Source organism: Candidozyma auris, chromosome 2, assembly GCF_003013715.1.
Source record: "Candidozyma auris chromosome 2, complete sequence".
NCBI lineage: Eukaryota > Fungi > Ascomycota > Pichiomycetes > Serinales > Metschnikowiaceae > Candidozyma > Candidozyma auris.
Window position 1 is genome coordinate 732,077 of NC_072813.1, and position 19,321 is coordinate 751,397.

A 19,321-nucleotide genomic window follows, 5' to 3' on the forward strand; every position below is an offset into this window, starting at 1 on the left:
AGATTGAGGTAAAATGTGATGTTCTTTATCCTGCCGATCATGGAAGACGGTTCATGGCGCTTATTGATAGGAGAACTGCACTTGCGTAGTTAAGATAAGGAGCAGACAGAGCAGGGAACGGCCAACTGAGAAAAATTTTTTAGAAGTAATTACCGTTTAACTCAGCAATTGAAGCTACTAAAGCAGTTGACTTTCAATTCTCCGATTATCCTTTCAAGGGCAACTTTAGTCTGTGCCATAATGCTGCAAGTTCGAATGGCTGCGAGAACGTCTCAGGGACAAAGCCACGTAATATATCCCAACAGAGCGCAAGAAATCAAACAAAAATCAAGATTCTACCACCTTGAAAGTCATCTTCTCTCTAGATCAATTCTTTCACATATATTTTGCTAGGCCTATCCCAGGGTAGATCCGCCCTTGATAATCCTGCGCACACTTGCAAGCCATCGTAGAGCTCCATGCCATGCTCTGCTTCCGGCGATTGGCGTCTAGGAACCCAATTTTCTGGCGACCGGCCTATCGAAGGCCTCTTTTGCGCCCGGTATACCCAAGAAGCTCAACCAATCTCTTTATTCGGGCGCACTCGCACCTCAATGACCCTCATCGCAAAAACCCCGACTCGGAGTCTAGAAAGCTAGATTCCCAAAGTTCAGCAACCAATACAGATAATGGCAAATGTCCTGACCAGTCTAATGAAACCAATTCGCATAATATCAAAAAAAATCGACACCTGCTTACGAAAGAACAATTGCTTGCATCTACCAGAGGGATGGCCCCGAGACTATGGATCCGACTCCGCTGGCTTCTCAAGAGATCGAATCGTCCATTCAACACAGATGACTACTCGGCGTTCTTCTCCTGGCTAGTTATGGGAAACGCTATAATTCTCATTTTGGGTACAACCACGTTTGTACTGTTGGTGATTTTCACAATTAATACTGTCTTTGCTCAGGAACTTGTGGCACGCAAGGTTGGTGAGTTCATCACGAAGAATTCGAAATTGACAGTCACTTTCGAGCACGCGATCGTTCCTGGGTGGTCTGATGGTAAAATATGCTTCAAAAAGTGCTTCGTAAGCAGAAGACCAAAAACTGTCGGGCAATTTTTAAAAGGTAGTCAGGCAGAAGCATACGCCAAGAGCTTGGACAATACAGGTGAAGAAGCCCAGCTAGTCGATGATGGTAATTACACTCAGTTCGACTTGACTATTGAAGAAGTCAACATGTCGCTATCATTTCGAAAATGGGTTAATGGCACTGGCATAGTCGACACCTTGGAAGTCAAGGGGATGAGGGGTGTTGTAGACAGAACGCATGTTCACTGGGACCCAAATGATGACGCTAGAAACTACAAAAATGTTCATCAATTTGGCGATTTCGAATTTAATGAGTTCAGGATGGAAGACGTCCTATTCACCTTGCTACAACCTGCTGGGTTTCGCCCTTTTAGCGTTGCCATCTACAACTGCGAGTTGTCTAAGCTAAGAAAGCACTGGTTGTTTTATGACTTTCTTAATGCAAATATAATGAGTGGATCATATGATAATTCCCTCTTCACGGTCCATAAGAGGCAGAGGCTCGATGACTTTGACGAAGATGACTCTGGACAAAGTATTGCAAAGTTACCATGGAAACGTGTTACAAGGCTTCGAGTGGACTCACTTAACATTGATCACTTGAACAAAGGCTTAGAAGGGCCATTTGGATGGATCACTTCTGGTAAAGTCGACATGATCGGCGACGTCATGGTACCCGAGCAGAGTAAAGAATTTCACGTTCTGGAAATTGTTAACATAATCACCCAATCCATACAAAAAGAAGCGACAAGGCATATCAATCCCGACGTGCAAAATAAGGAGGATCATATTCTTCGTCTCACAAACGGGAACACCGCGGGGTCGAATGATATATCCAAATACTTTGTACTCGACTTGACCATGCGGCTTAATAATGTGAGGGCTCTGGTTCCATTCAAAGCTCCAGAGTTGAGTTATGTGAACTATGCCCTTATAAGACCGATTGTGGCGTACATCAATCTGAGAAATGCATTCATCGAGATCAAAGCTAGGATCGTCAAGAACATCGAAGACTTCAGTGGGTCATGGACAGTCTACGACTCTCTTTTGATGGACGATATTTCTGAAGAAGTTTATGAAAGCTTTGTCGAATATGTCGCTGATGACGAGGCTAGATTGGTGCGTATGCGGAAAGTAGCATTCTGGACGATGCAATTGCTCGTGCAATTTATTGTCTTTGGACTTGGCGCCGTGACCTAACGAGCTTAGAGTCTAAGTACCAACACAAGCATGGCTACATACGAGGCAAGACTTATGCCTGTGAGAAGAAGAACCAGATCGCCGGCGGTCTTGAACTCCTCCATATCATTCTCTGCATCATAGTAAGTGTCCACGGTAGCAGCTTTGAACACACCAATGAAATATAGCAAGCAGCCATAGACAGTATAGACAGTGCCAATGGGAAGAAACTCCGAGGAGAAGAGTTTGATCATGACAATGGAAAACGAGAGACACGATATGGCCGTCCTTGTATATGCTCCCTCGTACGTTCTCTGATGAGCTCTCACATCTAGTTTCAAATTATCTGCCAAGTCACCAAGACGAGACCGCCTACGAGTGAGCTCCATGATGAAGTGTGGTTGATAAGGAATGTATTGTGGAGGTAAATTGTGCGCACCTTCAGATAAATAGTGAAGGTATAGGCTGATCGCGTCAACAGTATTACTTTTACAATGATGGATTTCTTTCAATAAGTGGCTAAAGTTTTCAACAGCCAAACGTGGTCTCTACACGTTTATTAGCTCTTTTTTTTCTTTCCTCGCCTTCAAAGGCGGGGATCGGCTATACAATATGCTTTGGACATTCATACGTAACTAACCGATCAATCGACATTTCAGGGAAGCAATTAACAAAACTATGGGACATGAAATATCATCAGGCGTCAATATGTAAGACATCTCGTCAATATACCAGTTCAACCTCGATGCGCCCTATTCCCAATGAGTCCATGGGGTTTTGCACCCATTCCTGGAGGTAGTACATTGCGTCAGAATGCTCACTCTGCTCAATATTCCCTTCGCACTTTGAAGCTTCAGCGTCACTCCAGGTATACCAATCTTTCGTCCTACTCAGTTCTATCCTTCGCCACACCAATCCAGCTAATTCTTCACTCAACTCAAATTCGTTCTAACGTAAGATTCGAAAATGCCCCCAAAAAGACAGCTTGTGAAGCTAAAGGTGTCCCCCGAGTTCCTTAAGACACTTCCCGTATTCGCCACGCCGAAAGCGAAACGGGTAAAGAAGGTAGCTGAAGAAAAGAAAAGTGACAAAGCTGGTGATGGGAAGCACCTGTCACCAGGGCTAGACGAGCCAGCAAGTGCAAGGATAAATACCGGGCTGAAGGAGTTGTCCACTGCTGGTCTCACAGTGCACAGTGTGAACGCTAACTTTGCGCTCGATAAGTCTGGTAGACCGGCAAAGAGGTGGGTGCGTGGCACTAGACAGTTTAAAACGTTCAGTGGATTCAAGGTGAAGATCAAGACGTGGAAGAACAAGAGCGAGCGTGGAGAGAAGGAAAAAACGGAAAAGACGGAGTCCAAAGACGGGAGCCCGGTGATTGAACCGCCGCTGAATTCTCTTCCAAAACAAGAGGATATGAACCTGGTGACTTCTTCTGAGCCTTCAGCCATCACTGCTTGAGTTGGCGTGACTTGCTAATACTGCGCTGGTGGTGCAGACTCATATAACTGTATTATAGATGAAATGGCATTTTTTCGGGACAAGTAATCAAAAGAGAATACAAACAAAATCATTATTTCCAGGAATACATCATAAGGCAAAAACTCTAGTTTTTGTGCCATTCATGTTCAATTCTTCATCTCTTCTACTGATCGCAGTTGCATACACACCAGAACCAAGTGTTATAACCTATTTCTTCACCTGGGCTAAATGTTGCTAGGACGTAGGCTATTCGTCCTGCGACGTATACAAAGCTTCTCCACATCTTTGGCCACTCATAATCAGCCGTCTACGGATCCGATCTCGTCTACTCAAGCCAATCATGTCATCTCCAATAAACAGCTACTATACACCACAGACCGTCTTACACCAGGTCTGATCTTTTTCTTGCCTCATGGTACCAGGATATTTAATAAGCTTGTCAATTTCATGAAAAACCAACAAACCAAGTATGGCTTCCAGGAAGTGATATCCCCTTTGATCTACAAGAATGAGCTCTGGAAGCAATCCGGCCATTGGGACAATTATAAGGAGGACATGTTCAAAGTAGTCGGAAATGATCTTTCCAAGGAGGCGATCGTGGAGGAAGGATGTCGTGGGCATGAAGATCAGCATGAATATGGTCTCAAGCCGATGAATTGTCCGGGCCATTGCTTGATATTCTCAAAATTCGATAAATCGTACAGTGAGCTTCCTGTCAGATACTCTGACTTCCTGTCATTACATAGAAACGAGGCCAGTGGCGCATTATCTGGTCTAACTAGAGTACGAAGATTCCATCAAGACGATGGCCACATCTTCTGCACATTGCAACAGATTCATAGTGAGATTACAAACACTATAAATCTTATCAAGGACACATATGGCGTCTTTGGCATTGACTCTGCTGAAATCGAGTTCTTCTTGAGTACCAGACCTGAAAAATACATAGGTGAGATTGAAACCTGGGATGAGGCTGAGAATCAATTGAGAGATGTGTTGAATGCCACAGCCGGTCATGATGGCTGGCAAATTCGTGAGCAAGACGGTGCATTCTACGGCCCAAAGATTGACATCTTACTAAAGGATGCCTTTGACAAGAAGCTTCAAGTCGGTACCATTCAATTGGATTTTCAACTTCCTTCTCGTTTTGCTCTTCAATACACTGACAAGTCTGGTCAAAAGGAGCAGCCAATTATGATTCATAGGGCGGTTTTCGGCTCTCTAGAACGATTCTTTGCAATTTTGTTGGATCATTATCAGGGAGCATGGCCTTTCTGGCTTAATCCTAGACAGGCCCTAATAGTTCCGGTATCTGAAAAGCATGTTGAGGCAGCGAAAGACCTACAAAAACAGATCTCTGGTGATATTGCATTTAGTGACTCTGTTGCTCCAATCACAGGCTATAATTTCTACGTTGATATTGATTCTAGAGATGAAAGTGTTGGTACAAGAATCAAAGACGCTGTTCAAAAAAAGTATTCCTATATCTTGATGATAGGTGACAAGGACATAGAAAAAGGAACAGTGGCAGTAAGGACCAGAGAAAGCCGAAAGGTACTGAACATGACACCCAAAGAGTTGAAAGAGCTTTTTGTTGCACTTGAGAGGAACTATAAGTAACACTGTTCTTCTGTATTTGTACATAGTATACACATATATGATCCCCATTTACTCTTGGGCCCCGTATTGTCTGCTGATAAGAATTCTTTCCAAATGAAGCCACAAGTCTCTCACGATCATCTTATCTCTGAATCTTTTTTCACCACGATCCACCCTCACAACATTCACGTTCCAATCTTTGATTTGCTTCGGCACAACATCGTTTTGATACGCAACATAAAAACCAGGGTACTTTTGAAACAATACCTCAGGCTTGGAGTATTTGTACTTTGCAAATTGCCATGCTTGGCCTGTTGTAAAAATAGCGATTACTCTGTCCCAGTACTCTGGTTTGGTAAACATGTCGACGTTGTCCACGACCATGATGGAGTGGGCCGCAGGAGCCAATCTGTCCGATTCATGATTAATTGTTACAACGCCAGTCTCTGGCCTTTTCATGGTATTCACGTTAGGTTCCACAAACCGGCTGTTTTCCAAAAAGTCTTTAATGTTGGCGAGCGATAGTAATGCAGTAGTAGCCGGGGATACAATGATGATTGGCAGCTTCTTGCTTGCAGCGGCATCTGAACCATTGACCTGTGATTTCAGAGGTTTACTTCTTTTTAACTGTGAAGCAAAACGCTTCGCGTCCGATAAAAGACTTTTGAAATTTATATTCTTAGTTCCTCGCAACGCCGAGTTATGATCCACAGAGTCTTGCTGGTACTCCTCAATACGGGCCATCTGGGGGTCTTCCAATTTTCTCTTCTTCTCATTCTCTACACCACCAGCCCCATCAGTTTTGTCGGAACTTTCATCTTTTTTCACAAACTGACAACTGTCGGAACTTCCATTCAACCAAGTGGTCAACTCTGCCTTCACTAAGAACTTGAAGTCAGGTATACCGTTTTCTAAACAGGCATTCTTGTAGTCAACAATAGACGACTTGTCGTGCATCCAGCAGAATATAACAGCTCGAAGTGGCTGGCGTTCATCTTCATTGTAAAAATTGGTGAGCTCGTCTAACAGAAACTTGTGCTCATCACCAAAACTTGCGTGTGTGGCTTCCTTGATGCTCTCTGTCTTCTCGTCTCCCTTGAAAAATTCTATTGGCTTGTCGCCAATCGTGGCCTTTCTCAAGTGCTTTATGGAGTCCATGGCCGTCACTTGTTAGTGGTCTGTAGGCATTGATATTTTCGCATCTCAGATTCTGGGGACACTATACAAGGTGGATTTCAACATAAGCGCACACCCGAAGAAGTTGTCAAGGCTAAGATTACATTCTTAACACAATAATACTTAAATGTTAATATAACTTTTGTCTGACGTGAAATTCCCATTTCTGATTCCTCGTTTACGAGACATTCCAAGAGCATCACGTGCCCTTATCACTAGTATACTGCTAGTGGTGTTTGAGAGAAGCTGTTTCCATAATCATCAACCCTTCCCGAACCCTTTCAAATGACCTTTTCGGCGCTGCAAGTTCAGCAATGGTCCCAAGAGGCATTTCGAACCCTCGAGCGAGCTAGAGAGCTTTCTTCATCTGCTCAGGCAGTGCTTGAGTCCACCGCTCACATACTTAGCGATCAGCTACCGAAGAAGGTGCAAGCAGCAACGTTGGAAATGGACCACATCAAGGACCAACACGCGAATATCGCAGCATTGGTAGAGCATCTACGAGTGCAAGTGAATGACGGTCTCATTGGCTCTCACAGAGCTGCTAGAGAAAAGCAATTGGAGCCTGTAATGGCAAGCCTAGATGACGTTCTAGCGCAATTGCGAGACACAACAGTACCAGAAGAGCTTCTTAGTAATGAGGTTGCGGATAAAAGCAGCTACAAGCACTTGAGTGACTTTATAGCCGACGACGAAATCAACATTCTCAAGAAAAATATCAGCATATATTTGGAAAACGCCGAGAAGGCCCACAAGCTTCTCACGCTGCGACTAGACGAGCTACTAAAGATCTACCATAAGATTTCAAGGAAGTACTCGCGTTTGGTGAAAGCTTATGACGCCTCTGTAGCAGGTGTTGCCATGCTTCTCAGATTTGCAGCCATGACACAGTCGCCACCAAAGGAGCAGAGCAACTTGATTCGTGACATACTTCGAGAGAATAGTTCACTAGAGCAGGAACTCGTGTCCTTGCTTGAAATGCTTACTAATCACTACGATCAATGTTCTATTGCTGTGAATCTTCTACATTCCAACGGGGACACTCGCGATGTCAATTATGAGGTGCTTCAGGCGGATACCGCCGAATTACCCCATGTTTTGCGAGAGTTTTCTGCAATTCACGACATTATAATGAACAACGAAACGAGAGCGGCTAAGCTCGTAGAGCTGAAACTTCCTCCGATCAATAGTTTTCTTGAAGCCTCCCGTACGCTCTCGAATTTGAATACCACTTTCAAGAATGAACAAATCACTGGCTTTGTGCTCCTTCTATTGCGACTTGAAGAGGTCTTGAGACTGTGTCTGATCGAAGTTTCTGACACTTCCACTAAACTGGTTATTGAACTATACACAGACGTTATAAGTCAGCTTTTGCATCACTTCACTCAATTTCTCGCCACCTTCAAACTGCAATACATTACCGAGCTTCATTACGAGCAGTATGTATATCCAAGGAAGTATGTCAAGGTACTCGATGATTTTCTTCACGGACCACTTTTGGAATTGGAAGAAGAAGAACGGGCTAGAAGAGCTCAATGGCTATCGAAGTATGGCGACTTCATCCCAAAAGAGCTTTTGCTTCCAGGCTTGCAAAATCAACCTTGCGTGGTGCGAGTAACTACCGAGGGTCTCGAAATGCTACAGTCGGAAAGAGCAGAAGAAAATGAAGCTCATCTACTTCTGTTGCTCAAAAGAACAAGGCAACGAGCAAGAAGCAGTGAGACAGGGGCAGAAGGTCGAGAGACCCACAGAAAGGAATCGATATGAGATGGGTGATATCCATCAATGACGATGTTCAGTTCATGCTCCCACTTACCGAAATGTAAGATCATTCATGGCTAAGCATTATTCACGAAAGTAAGCAAACCTGTATTCAAAGACCTTGTTCAGTGCAACATTGTAAATTCTATATCTCCGTAGTGTTGCAAAATTCATGCATCTACTGCACAAACAATCACAACATTAACACTACAACCTTCTGTTCAAACGCCAAGGTCTTTACATGTCCAAGTCTTTTGGCCTCTCATTCACAAAGTCTTCGAAATCTGCGTATAATGATCAAGGTACGAAACAAGTTGAAACGGGCTCCTTCCCGTCGATGACAATGGCCATCCGAGATGAGTACTCTGACCTTGAGGAGTCCGACGATGAGCCGGCCATTCAGGCTCCTGAGGAGCCTATTGACTCAAGTGGGAGCCAATATAATAAGTATGGTATTGGTGCTAAGCTTCTCATGAAGATGGGATTTAAGGAGGGTCAAGGTTTGGGTGCTAAACAAGAGGGTATAGTGAAACCAATTGAAACAAGGCTCCGACCTCGTGGATTGGGTGTTGGTGGAATTAAGGAGAAGGCTGGCGATGAAGTTACTAAGGAGCCCCAAGATGTCAAGTTTCTCGATAGGAGCGCAAGGGAGCGTGCACTTGAGGACTTACGTGGAAAGTACTCATTGGTCATCGATAGATTTCGCTCCAAGGGGATTGAATTGAACAGCGTATTTGAAAGCTACAAAAGGCTTGACCTAACTGAGGAGTGTATTCACAAAGACGAAAATACAGAGACTCTACGAAGAGCTTACGATGATCTTCTGCTGCTAGACTCTGCTGTGAAGGCACTAGAGTCTACTGTTGCACTAGAGAGTGCGGAGATATCGACAATTGAGTCTATGGTTCAAGAATCTTCTCGAAGCATAAATGACAATCAACTTCTCGAAACGATTCTAGAAGAGTATGATCAGCAGCAGACAGAGGACGCAGCAACCCAGACCATCCGGCAAATCCTTAAGCTTCCAAGTCGTTCCGAGTTTGTGCTGCCTCACCTATTTCTTACCATTGTGCAGCATCACGTAGGAAGCCATTTAGATCCATTAGATCATACACTCATGCTCTGGTGTCTGCTTGTAAAAGAAGTAACTGCGCAGCTGTCAATACACATTGGAGAATGGGACCTTTTTATCTATACTTTGCTCAAACCCACACTTGAGCGCTTGCTCGCCACTGAGCATTTTGATGAGTTGCATTCACTTCTAGATTCTTGGGAATCAACACCTGCTGTCATTAACTCCGGCTTATTCAAGGAAAAAATATTTGACAATCTCGTACGTCCTTACATCGAGCAGGATCTCGCAGACTGGGATATTCTTAATAGTGAAAATTCTCACTCGCATTGTATTGAGCTTTCGTTAAAGCTCGATCTCAACGCTGATGTACTCTCTCAGATTTTCAAACCACTCGCATCAAGATTTGAGCTGTTTGCCGACCCTGGTAGTGAACTTTGGAATGAGCTTAGGAAGAGTGATAGTATTCAGTCGTTTTATAATGACGGCATTAAACGTCTTATTTCCCACTTCCGAGCGTGGTCTGATGTCTTTGCATTGTTCACACTGACTACGAAATTCTATTCTCGCGTTACTGATGCCATAATTTCATTCATTTACGATGAATGCTCTCGAGCTGGTTTTGAGGCAAGACGTGACGGTATATGGCTTCTCTTGCAATTGACGTATAATAGCAAAGTTTTTATCGTTGACCAGCTTGAAATTATTCTTCTGTTTTGCGTTTTCAACATTTTGATGCGAGATGTATCCAAGCATTTGCAAAAAGATCCAGTCTCATTGAAGAATCACGTATTCGATTTACAAGAATGGTTTCACGACAACTGTCACAAGACTCTGATCTTCGAGCTCGTTCAATGGTATTTTAATGTGTTTATGGAAAAGATGAGCGTCTATAAAAAGACAGGTCGTCTCGCTTTGGGTGGCCTTCCGAGCATTGATGATGACCCTTATCCTGGAAAAGAAGTAATTGTACGTCTTGTGAACGGTGATCATATTGATGCTGCAGACGTTAGAGCGCTTCGACTGTCTCAACTTATGGCTGTCTTTCGAGATGTAGTCGCCGATTTCTGCTTCAAGCACGGTATCGGATTCATCGCCACTGACGAGCTGGATAATGCCATGAACAGGATCTACCAATTGACATTGAGAAACGGCAAAGTGAAGAGATGTTTCATTTCTGATGATGTACTATGGGTTGAATCAGGAACAAGATTTGAGCCGACGAGTGTTTATGACATTATCGACTTGAGGTAGCTTCAGTGGGAATGGGTGCAAATTGTGCACATAGTGCGATCTCAAAATACTTCGTATGTTCCACCCCGTATCTCAGCCCATCGACCTCACCATGCTTTCTAGAAATTTGCCACGCCTCTCAACAATTGGATTAAGACACTACGCCAAGCCTCCCAAGGGAAAAGTATCTCAATTTATTGACGACATTGGCAATGAAAACACGAAGACCGCTCAGAACACTTTGAAGACCGTGAGGTGGATGGGAGCTATAACCATAATTGGTGTTTGTTGTTCCTTATTTTGGGTCAGCTCTATGACCGCTCCTGTCAAAGTCAAAGAGGTAGAGGTAGACGTTGGTGATTTGTCCAAGGACATACGGCACGAAAAGGATTGAGTCCACATGGAGAGAACAAGAAGGCTCATCAAGACCCAACAATATGTAAATAGGGAAACAAATTAATGATGACTACGAATGATTATGAACGTTTACTCTGGCGTATTACAAGTCTCCCTACCCATTGTATACTTAGCTGCCGTATACTTGTTGGCGCTGATCATGCGACTGACTAACCAAGATCAGCACGAGCTACCATAAGCAGTTCTTTTACTTCGTAGGTCATGGATTGCATAATTCGATTTTAAATCATAAAACCCTGGTGATGTTAGACCATATTTCATCTTCAGCACTGTAGACCCATGTGCCGCTTAGTCAGCGCAGAGTATAGTTGCTAGAAGCGCAGATTCAGTTTTCGCATCCACTACCTTTTTTTTTTCTATCAGTGCAACAACGTTCATTCACGTTCTCATCTGATCCAGAGCCATTGCCACCGAACGGACAGAACATTCGAAAAACATGTTTAAAACCTGCATCACAACGTCTTTACGCCGGGGGGTCCCTATTGCCAGGAGATTCGCCTCGACGAGTTCCCATACAAGCACTTCTTGGAAAGCTGGTCTTGCTCCTAAAGTCGCCTTTGGAGCTAGTCTTGTTGCTGGTGCCATCATGTTTCCAATAACGCAAGTCCAGAACGATGTTTCTGAAAAAGCCAAAGAGCTCGTGAACGAGGCTGCTGAGCAGACTACTGCTGCCAAGGAGGAGATCAAAGACGCTGTGAAATCCTCTGGTGACAAGACTAGTGATGATAAAACTGCTTCTAGCAACGAACCAGAGGAGGGACAGGCTGCTTTTAACCCTGAAACCGGTGAAATTAACTGGGACTGTCCCTGTCTTGGAGGTATGGCGCACGGCCCTTGCGGAGAGGAGTTCAAGGAGGCCTTCTCGTGCTTTGTCTATTCTGAGACAGAGCCCAAAGGTATTGATTGCATAAAGAAGTTTGAGGCAATGAGAACTTGTTTTAGACAGCACCCTGAGCACTACAAAGAGGAACTCTACGATGATGAGGAAGTTTCCAGTACAGACGATGACATTACATCTGCTGGTGCTGCTGCTGGTGCCACCGAAAAAGTTACCATTGATGTGATCCCATCCGAAGGTCCTTCTCATGCTTCTTCAGATGAGCCATCTGCTGCTCCCTCTGATGACCACAACACAGCTCATGTGATTCCCTCAGAGGGTCCTTCGCTGGCCACCTCTGCTGAGCCTTCTGCTTTGCCAGCAGACCCCGAACAGTCAAAACTCTAAGTTCAAGTGATAAGTTCTTGTACATAGTTAGAAAAAAAAAAGATCCTTGGGCGCCATTGCCTTTTCGTATATTTTCACATGTATGCTTTCAGTCCTTTGTAAGTCGTATCGAGTATGGTTCATGACAGATTCAACAAGAGCATGACCAAGTACGTATCTTGTTCAACTCGATTGAGTCGAATCCTGTCACACTTGGTCTACGTCGGCTTGAGATTTGCACCCCTACACAAGCAGCTCTTCGAAACACCATCTCCACTAGCAGAAGTTGTTTGCATGTAATCTCTATCAAGTCTGTGTCCCAATTTGCAACATAGTCGTTAAGATTAACTTTTGGGTCATTACGACAAAGAACCTCTTGTATCTCGTCCTTGTCAATGCATCTTTCGTTTGTTTTGTCGATCTTATTCCCAACAATTATGACTCCTGGTTTATCGACTTTGCAGTGTTCTATAAATCTGGAGAACCAGTCTCTCAAACTCAATACCGACTCGTAATTGGTCACATCGTACACTAGAACACACACATCTGCGCCTCTATAAAAAGCCAGAGATATCGAGTTGAATCTCTCTTGGCCGGCCGTATCCCAAACCTGTAAACTGACCTTTTTTGGTTCGTCATAATCTGGTCCAGAACGTATAGACTCGTTCGATTCAGGAGCTTTCCCTTTTGGTATCTCGATACTAGTGGTCAAATAGTCACCACCAATGGTCGCTTTGTATGCATTAGTGAAGATATGGTGAACAAACTGTGCACGTAGACAGGTCTTTCCCACGCCGGAGTCGCCTAGTAGTACCACTTTGAGAAACTCAGGAGAGTCCATGAGTGGGTGAGTGGCTTAGGAAGTATGTAATCGAAGCTTAACTTATTGTCAATCGAAATGTGGCTGGCAAAATTAGGTTCTGTTGAAGTCCGCCAGTGATACCCGACTATGTAGGAGACTGTGCGAGTTCGTTAACGAGAGAACAATGCAAGGTGAGGTGGACGAGAGTCTCGAGAGACCCGATTCCATGTGGTGATCAGGGGTTTCTTCTTTCTCTTTCGCAATCCTGGGATTCTTCTAAATAATGTCTTTTTTTAATTTTTTTTTTTTACTCTCCAAACTCAGTGCCTCCACTTTTAGAACCTAAATCTGTACGATGAACGACCAATGGTTGCAAATTCGCAAATGTGATAAACTTGGAGAGGAATAACATTATACCTATAAATAAAAATTTGGGTTGAATCGAGGAGCTAGAGTTTACACATCAAGGTAAAGATTGAAAAGTCCGGAGACGGGAGTCCACTTATTGTATAGAGAAACTACGCCGATGTTGCCTTTATCATTCGTACAATGGTCGCAAACATGATTCATATGGTACTTACGAAATACTGCAATGAAAGAATGGCATCCATATTTATCACCATAATTGAACTAGCAATATCCGAGCTCAAAAAGTGCCGGTGTAGTAATTTCAGGGGGAAGCCCTTCTTCACCGCCTTATCATCACGTGCGAACAACACTGCCGCGTAAAAGCAATTACTCCAACATCGTTTTCCCCTACCATCATGAAGATTTATTATATCGGCATCCTAAAGGTCAAGGACTCTGTTGTGGAGCTTGCTGCCGCCAGAGATCTCTCCCAGTTCTCGTTCTTCGAAAGATCCTCGGTGTCTCAGTTCATGACATTCTTTTCGGAAACAGTTTCCCAAAGAACGGCAGCAGGTCAGAGACAAAGTATTGAAGAAGGCAACTACGTTGGCCATACTTACACAAGGCTGGAAGGTTTATCATGTGTTGTGATTACAGATAAGGAATACCCCGTGAGACCCGCGTATACTTTAATCAACAAGATTTTAGAGGAATACCTTTCTTTGCATCCTGCTAATGAGTGGAGCTCTGCTACAGAGACTAACCCATCATTTTCCTTCGACAAGTTGGATCAGTATATCAAGAAGTACCAGGATCCCTCCCAGGCTGACTCAATCATGAAAGTGCAACAAGAGTTGGACGAGACGAAGATTGTGTTGCATAAAACAATCGAGTCTGTTTTGCAAAGAGGTGAGAAATTAGATACTTTGGTGGACAAAAGTGAAGCACTTTCTTCGTCGTCCAGAATGTTTTACAAGCAGGCCAAGAAGACAAACTCCTGCTGCGCTATTGTCTAGGCTGTTTTACAGATGAATCGTTTAATGGTAATCATGGATCGTCAGTTGTATTTCTAGGCACCACCTTAATATATCAAATACCAATGCAGGCCCTTGTAAGTGTCCAAATCTGTCTATAACCTAGATTGCTTCACAGCATCAAAAGCTTTGAGCAATTTTCTTCTCGCCCCAAGGGCCTTCACACCCTTGTTCTCTAAGTCCTCATCAGACAACTCCACCAAATCTTTCCAGTACATATCCTTCAAGCAATCCGTATACTTATGGAGGCGAAGAAGCTTGAGCCAGGCAGGAATATTGTTGAGCAAATCAAGGGTGGCGATTTCTGTAGGCATCGAAGACAGACTATTTGCAGAATTCGAGCTCACGCCCCCCACGGGAGTTGACTGTTTCGATCTACCCATACCATCATCCTTTTTCATCTTAAGAACCGCAGCAGAGGGACCTTGACTAGAGCCCGACATGGCTGCTACAGAATACTTTTGCGGTTGCGCAGGCACCGAAGAGGAGTTTCCTTGGCGATTGATCGACTCCTCAAATGCTAATGGATTATGCGAGTGGGGCTGCTGGAGTTGCAGGATTTGATGTTGCTGGAAAGCGGCGCCCTTTTTATTAGAATCAAGAGCAACACGAGAGTTGATAGTTGCAAGTGCGCCCAATTTCAATGCAGCATTAAGATCGTAACCGTCCTCTGGATTGGATCCGTGCTGTGCGTATGAGAGCGGAGAGTTCGAAGCAGCGGCTAACTGCAAAAAATTCGTCTTCTCATGCAAATGAGAGGTAGGACTTCTAGCTCTATCCAACGGATTCCCAAGTTGATAAGAGGAGTTGTTCGACTGACCAGAAGCCTGGTTGTTGGCTGAGGCCATGTGAGCATTAGACCCTTGGAAACGATTGTTTAAGCTTGGATCGGCCAGTCTTGGTCTTGGGAATTTAGACTCCTGGAAAAGATGGTTCCTAAATGCATCATTGTTCTTGGGCTTCGGTTGAGCGAGTCCGTTTTGTTGTGTGGCCTGATGCCTTGGGTAAGAGTCCAAAGAGGTATTCTCCATGTTGGTGACCAAATCTTCATAGCCATAATTCATTTTGGAAGGCATCAGAGTATGGCCTTGATCAGGCATGTGGTTTAAGTGAGTCTCAAGACGAGACTTCATCGTGAGCAAGATGTCAAATGGTAAATTGTTGCACCAGTGATCAAGCATGGCGACAATGTCCTGGGGGTCCAAATTTTCCATCCAGGAAGTAAATCTTATCAAGTCATTGTAAAAAGACAGACCACTAGCCTGGAGGCGAGATAAACCTGATGCGGCGTTGATGTTCTGATTCCTTCCTAGCAAGTTGGAAAAGTCATTGACCGACTGTGGCCTCGACGGCACCAGCAACGAGGGGGGTAAAAACGACAGCGACTTTGAACTCAAAAGACCCAGGAGATGATGAGAGCCTGCGCCCGCGCCTGCGCCTGGAGCCATGCTGTTGCCCAAGTGGCCCATCGGAACGTTGGAAGAACTCAAGTTGGTGAAATTCTCCAGTAAAGAGGACCCCAACCCATGGGAGAAATTAGGCGACAAAAAACGACCCCCCAATGAAGAAGGTGTCCCTGCGGCACCTGTGCCGTTGCCACTTTCATTGCTGGAGCCAGCACCGCCCGAGGCAGTAGGAGTGCCTTCGTTCTCCTCGACGGTGTTTGACATGCTCAAGTCCAAGTCCAAGTCTGCCTTCAACGCCTCAAATTCTTGCTGAAGATTATAACCGACCAGCTGCTGTCTTTGAGCAAGGTAATCCTTGGGGAGCTGTGGCTGCAGCAGACTTTGAGCTGAACTATCTTGTTCTAGTTTGACTGAGCCATTGCCATGGTGTTCCACTGGAGGCGGCGAAAGCACAATGGGTCTATCTGAGTAGGAGGGCAAGAACTCGTGGTTCTTGGAGAAGAGCTCTTTGTCCATGGCAAAAGACGTGAGACGGTTCAAGGTTTTCTAGAATCGGATGGGGGCTTGACCTTTTGTGAGTGGACCTTTATAGGGTAAGCTCATCGATAATAAAGAGTTGCGAAAAAAGCCAGTGGGCCGTTGGGATCGGACAGAGAGAAATGATCAGCTGATTTGCATCACGTGGACGGTGAAGACCGTCTTGTTTTCTGCGGAGGCGGTGGGGAAAAACTGTACGGGGCAGGAGAGTACAGCAAGCAGGAGGTTTATTACATAGGAAAGTGAATGTACATGTAAAGCCTTATTTTAAAGGCAGAGTCCACTCAAAACGCGTTGAGAACTTTTACATAAAATAACTTATTGTCGATGGGTGACGTAAAAGGTGTAGGAGGTGCGACACAGGTAGGTCAAATTGCCTCGGCATCTTGAGCCTTTTGAAGCCACATGAGAAAGCACCAAATTATCCTTCAAGAAGAGAAGCTAAGAGCAAGAGTTGAAAATGGATCCGGCAAATAGTATGAGGTTAGATTCAAGCAATATTTTGGTGGTCTAGTACCACCCAATGACATAATGTTTAGTACCAAAATGGCTGCGAAACTATGTGAGGGCTCTGCGTGGGGGCTCTAACTCATTGGGTTCACCAAGTGATGAATAAATCTCTTCCCCATATCCTGATTCTTCTCTGTGGCATCGAAAGAGAATTATTGTATGGACTAGGATACGGGATGAGAAGTCCTTTTTCAACCGCATCACTACTACGAGCAAATCTACATTTACTAGCATGAATAATACACCGTTGACGCATGTAAATCATCGTTACATGACTCAAAATTCTATTCAAACGGAACATCTTCCGTTTTGTCTATAAATACTCCATCCCAATAGGATACCCATTTGCGTCAAATATTGAAGCTCGCCTCTCTCTCGAGCCAAAACTTCTTATTTTCCGATGCTATGTCGCTTGTGTACTTTAATTCCGGTAACAAATCCAGAATGCTATTGAAGAGGCCCTCGGCGAATGTTTTGATGAAAAAAAGTTGTCCTTTATGCAAATCTGGATTCACCTTCAAGACGTCGTCGACAAAGGTAGGAACCTTTTCGTATTGAACATCGAGTTCAACCTTCTCGTTGGCTAATTTCTTTTCTAATGTTTCGATCTCCGAAAACTCTCGCGACAATACTAACGCCCACTGTGAGGAGACTCGCAAAGGTCTCGTTACGTTTGATATATCGGCACATTTGATCAACAACGACGAGATGAGTTTCACTTTGTTGTCCAACGGGTCAGAAGTGGAAAATTTGAATTTTTTAAGTTTGTCAACGTATTCAAAATGCTCTGCCATATCTGTCGCTAATATGCTGCCAATGATGAGATTTTTAAGTGTCAACTTCGAGTTGAAGTCAGTCACATATGCTAATAGTCCTGGGAAACAAATGCAGAAGATTCTGTTAATGAAGACCGAAGTATGGTACAGTTCTAGTACCGATCTTTCATTGTAAATTTGAGAAGTGGAAGCTTCATGATTAATCAAAAAGGCGTTGGTTACGCCTGGGTGGCCCAAATCGTGGCCAATAGCTGCGAGAAGTAACCCAAGAGACTGTATTGGATTTAAATGCGGTACAAGAGCTTCACCTTCTGGTTGAACAGGTGCCAAAGGAAACACCATCTCGAGTAGAGTGGACTGCTTTTTCAGAGAAAAATCTTCAGATAATGTGGTGAGCTCATTCTCTCTGGGATCGTTTTTAAACTGCGAGAATTTAGGTAAACACCTAAGTCTTATGAGGTAATGGAAACATGCTTGCATCACGTCCACTGCGTGACGGAAATTGTGGAATGGGTTACCATGCTGATAATTATCTCTCACCAAGAATACAAACATCATGAGCTCGTTTGCGGAGGGCATTGGAAACGTGGACCACATGGCCAATTCTTTAATGTAGCGGAAAGCAAATTCAAGCATCAAAAACGCACAATAGGATAAGTCGTCGATGGAGAGTTCGTGGGATGGGAAAGACCAATGGCCCACCAAATGTGTGAGTCGTGAAAGATGCTCGCTATCTGTTTTCAGAAGTAGCTTGAAAGTGTCTATATTCTCATGCAATAGGCGTAAAAGCTTGCGTATGCGAATCCCGGTCGACGTGGATTTGCACGAGCTGACGCAGAGCGCCGAAGACATGGTGTTGACGGCATTTGTAACGCCAGGAGGGGACGATTCATCGTCCAAATAAACGTCATTAATCAACTGTGGTGCGGTGCCTGTCCACAACTCGATTCTGGATATTCTGTGGCCAGCCAATGAATTCGTGCTGGAGATGATCGAGTTGAGATTGAGAACGACGCCTTCATTAAGTGACTTCATCTCGACTGCTATTAAGTTCAAGTGACTGAAGAAGTATCGAAAAAGCAACACCTTATCAGCACCACTGAGAGCGTCCAAAGGATCACTTGTCTTGGAAAACTCATCCAACACAACCACGGTGGCTCTGTCAGCGTCCCGTTCGTTGTTAGCTCGTTCGAAAAAAGAACACACCAAAGACCTTACGCTTGTGTATTTCTGGAGTGACTTCACCGCTAGGGCAGAAGCCGACCCCGGCAACACCACGGAATTTGACGGACTGAGCACGTGGACGTCAGCCATGGAACGAGGTGAAGAAGGAGTCTGATTTATACTGGATTTAAGATTTAAATGATGATAAACTTGGGGCAGGTCGCTGGAAGAAATTGGTGTTTTATTTTTCTTTTTTTTTTTGTGGAAGGTGAAGTAACGCTTATCTATGAAAAAGAAGCGCTTTGATGAGCGAGAAAAAGAAATTCACCACGCTTTTTTTGACAGTGGTAAAGTGAGACAGAGAAAGCGGAGAGAGATGGAAAATGTTGCAAAAAAACGGCGAGTCAGGCATATGCATAAGACTCGAGCTCGATGCTTTCGTTAGAAATGCCGAAATTTTCGATACAATTTACAAGCTGTCTTTAAATTTACTCTCCCTTCCCTTCGGTTCAGCAAACATGACGTTTCCCGCTTTTCGAGTCTCCT

General features: G+C 44.2%; 13 protein-coding genes across 13 annotated transcripts; 8 read left to right on the forward strand and 5 right to left on the reverse strand. All coding sequences in view use genetic code 12, as the record gives it.

Moving 5' to 3' along the window:
* Nucleotides 1-769: 769 nt before the first annotated feature.
* Nucleotides 770-2,275, forward strand: CJI96_0001790 (uncharacterized protein; the record flags this gene model as incomplete). The annotated part of the gene is made up of 1 exon (XM_029035318.2): nucleotides 770-2,275. The coding sequence occupies one exon, from the start codon at nucleotides 770-772 to the stop codon at nucleotides 2,273-2,275; it is 1,506 nt and encodes a 501-aa protein (XP_028890560.1).
* A 5-nt stretch (nucleotides 2,276-2,280) lies between these two features.
* On the reverse strand, nucleotides 2,281-2,643 carry CJI96_0001791 (uncharacterized protein; the record flags this gene model as incomplete). The annotated part of the gene is made up of 1 exon (XM_029035319.1): nucleotides 2,281-2,643. One exon carries the CDS (start codon nucleotides 2,641-2,643, stop codon nucleotides 2,281-2,283), a length of 363 nt encoding a protein of 120 aa, XP_028890561.1.
* A 577-nt stretch (nucleotides 2,644-3,220) lies between these two features.
* On the forward strand, nucleotides 3,221-3,715 carry CJI96_0001792 (uncharacterized protein; the record flags this gene model as incomplete). Its single annotated transcript, XM_029035320.2, has 1 exon — nucleotides 3,221-3,715. One exon carries the CDS (start codon nucleotides 3,221-3,223, stop codon nucleotides 3,713-3,715), a length of 495 nt encoding a protein of 164 aa, XP_028890562.2.
* Nucleotides 3,716-3,964: 249 nt separating this feature from the next.
* MST1 (threonine--tRNA ligase MST1) lies at nucleotides 3,965-5,356 on the forward strand (the record flags this gene model as incomplete). The annotated part of the gene is made up of 1 exon (XM_029035321.2): nucleotides 3,965-5,356. The coding sequence occupies one exon, from the start codon at nucleotides 3,965-3,967 to the stop codon at nucleotides 5,354-5,356; it is 1,392 nt and encodes a 463-aa protein (XP_028890563.2).
* Nucleotides 5,357-5,404: 48 nt separating this feature from the next.
* On the reverse strand, nucleotides 5,405-6,493 carry CDC73 (Cdc73p; the record flags this gene model as incomplete). The annotated part of the gene is made up of 1 exon (XM_029035322.2): nucleotides 5,405-6,493. The coding sequence occupies one exon, from the start codon at nucleotides 6,491-6,493 to the stop codon at nucleotides 5,405-5,407; it is 1,089 nt and encodes a 362-aa protein (XP_028890564.2).
* A 303-nt stretch (nucleotides 6,494-6,796) lies between these two features.
* CJI96_0001795 (protein kinase regulatory subunit) lies at nucleotides 6,797-8,278 on the forward strand (the record flags this gene model as incomplete). The annotated part of the gene is made up of 1 exon (XM_029035323.2): nucleotides 6,797-8,278. The coding sequence occupies one exon, from the start codon at nucleotides 6,797-6,799 to the stop codon at nucleotides 8,276-8,278; it is 1,482 nt and encodes a 493-aa protein (XP_028890565.2).
* Nucleotides 8,279-8,513: 235 nt separating this feature from the next.
* Nucleotides 8,514-10,598, forward strand: CJI96_0001796 (mRNA splicing protein SPP382; the record flags this gene model as incomplete). Its single annotated transcript, XM_029035324.2, has 1 exon — nucleotides 8,514-10,598. One exon carries the CDS (start codon nucleotides 8,514-8,516, stop codon nucleotides 10,596-10,598), a length of 2,085 nt encoding a protein of 694 aa, XP_028890566.2.
* Nucleotides 10,599-10,689: 91 nt separating this feature from the next.
* On the forward strand, nucleotides 10,690-10,971 carry CJI96_0001797 (uncharacterized protein; the record flags this gene model as incomplete). The annotated part of the gene is made up of 1 exon (XM_029035325.2): nucleotides 10,690-10,971. One exon carries the CDS (start codon nucleotides 10,690-10,692, stop codon nucleotides 10,969-10,971), a length of 282 nt encoding a protein of 93 aa, XP_028890567.2.
* Nucleotides 10,972-11,430: 459 nt separating this feature from the next.
* MIA40 (Mia40p) lies at nucleotides 11,431-12,219 on the forward strand (the record flags this gene model as incomplete). Its single annotated transcript, XM_029035326.2, has 1 exon — nucleotides 11,431-12,219. The coding sequence occupies one exon, from the start codon at nucleotides 11,431-11,433 to the stop codon at nucleotides 12,217-12,219; it is 789 nt and encodes a 262-aa protein (XP_028890568.2).
* Nucleotides 12,220-12,349: 130 nt separating this feature from the next.
* YPT7 (Ypt7p) lies at nucleotides 12,350-13,039 on the reverse strand (the record flags this gene model as incomplete). Its single annotated transcript, XM_029035327.2, has 1 exon — nucleotides 12,350-13,039. The coding sequence occupies one exon, from the start codon at nucleotides 13,037-13,039 to the stop codon at nucleotides 12,350-12,352; it is 690 nt and encodes a 229-aa protein (XP_028890569.2).
* Nucleotides 13,040-13,764: 725 nt separating this feature from the next.
* YKT6 (palmitoyltransferase YKT6) lies at nucleotides 13,765-14,364 on the forward strand (the record flags this gene model as incomplete). The annotated part of the gene is made up of 1 exon (XM_029035328.1): nucleotides 13,765-14,364. One exon carries the CDS (start codon nucleotides 13,765-13,767, stop codon nucleotides 14,362-14,364), a length of 600 nt encoding a protein of 199 aa, XP_028890570.1.
* Nucleotides 14,365-14,477: 113 nt separating this feature from the next.
* Nucleotides 14,478-16,304, reverse strand: CJI96_0001801 (uncharacterized protein; the record flags this gene model as incomplete). Its single annotated transcript, XM_029035329.2, has 1 exon — nucleotides 14,478-16,304. One exon carries the CDS (start codon nucleotides 16,302-16,304, stop codon nucleotides 14,478-14,480), a length of 1,827 nt encoding a protein of 608 aa, XP_028890571.2.
* An 881-nt stretch (nucleotides 16,305-17,185) lies between these two features.
* Nucleotides 17,186-18,925, reverse strand: PDE2 (3',5'-cyclic-nucleotide phosphodiesterase PDE2; the record flags this gene model as incomplete). The annotated part of the gene is made up of 1 exon (XM_029035330.2): nucleotides 17,186-18,925. The coding sequence occupies one exon, from the start codon at nucleotides 18,923-18,925 to the stop codon at nucleotides 17,186-17,188; it is 1,740 nt and encodes a 579-aa protein (XP_028890572.2).
* Nucleotides 18,926-19,321: the final 396 nt, after the last annotated feature.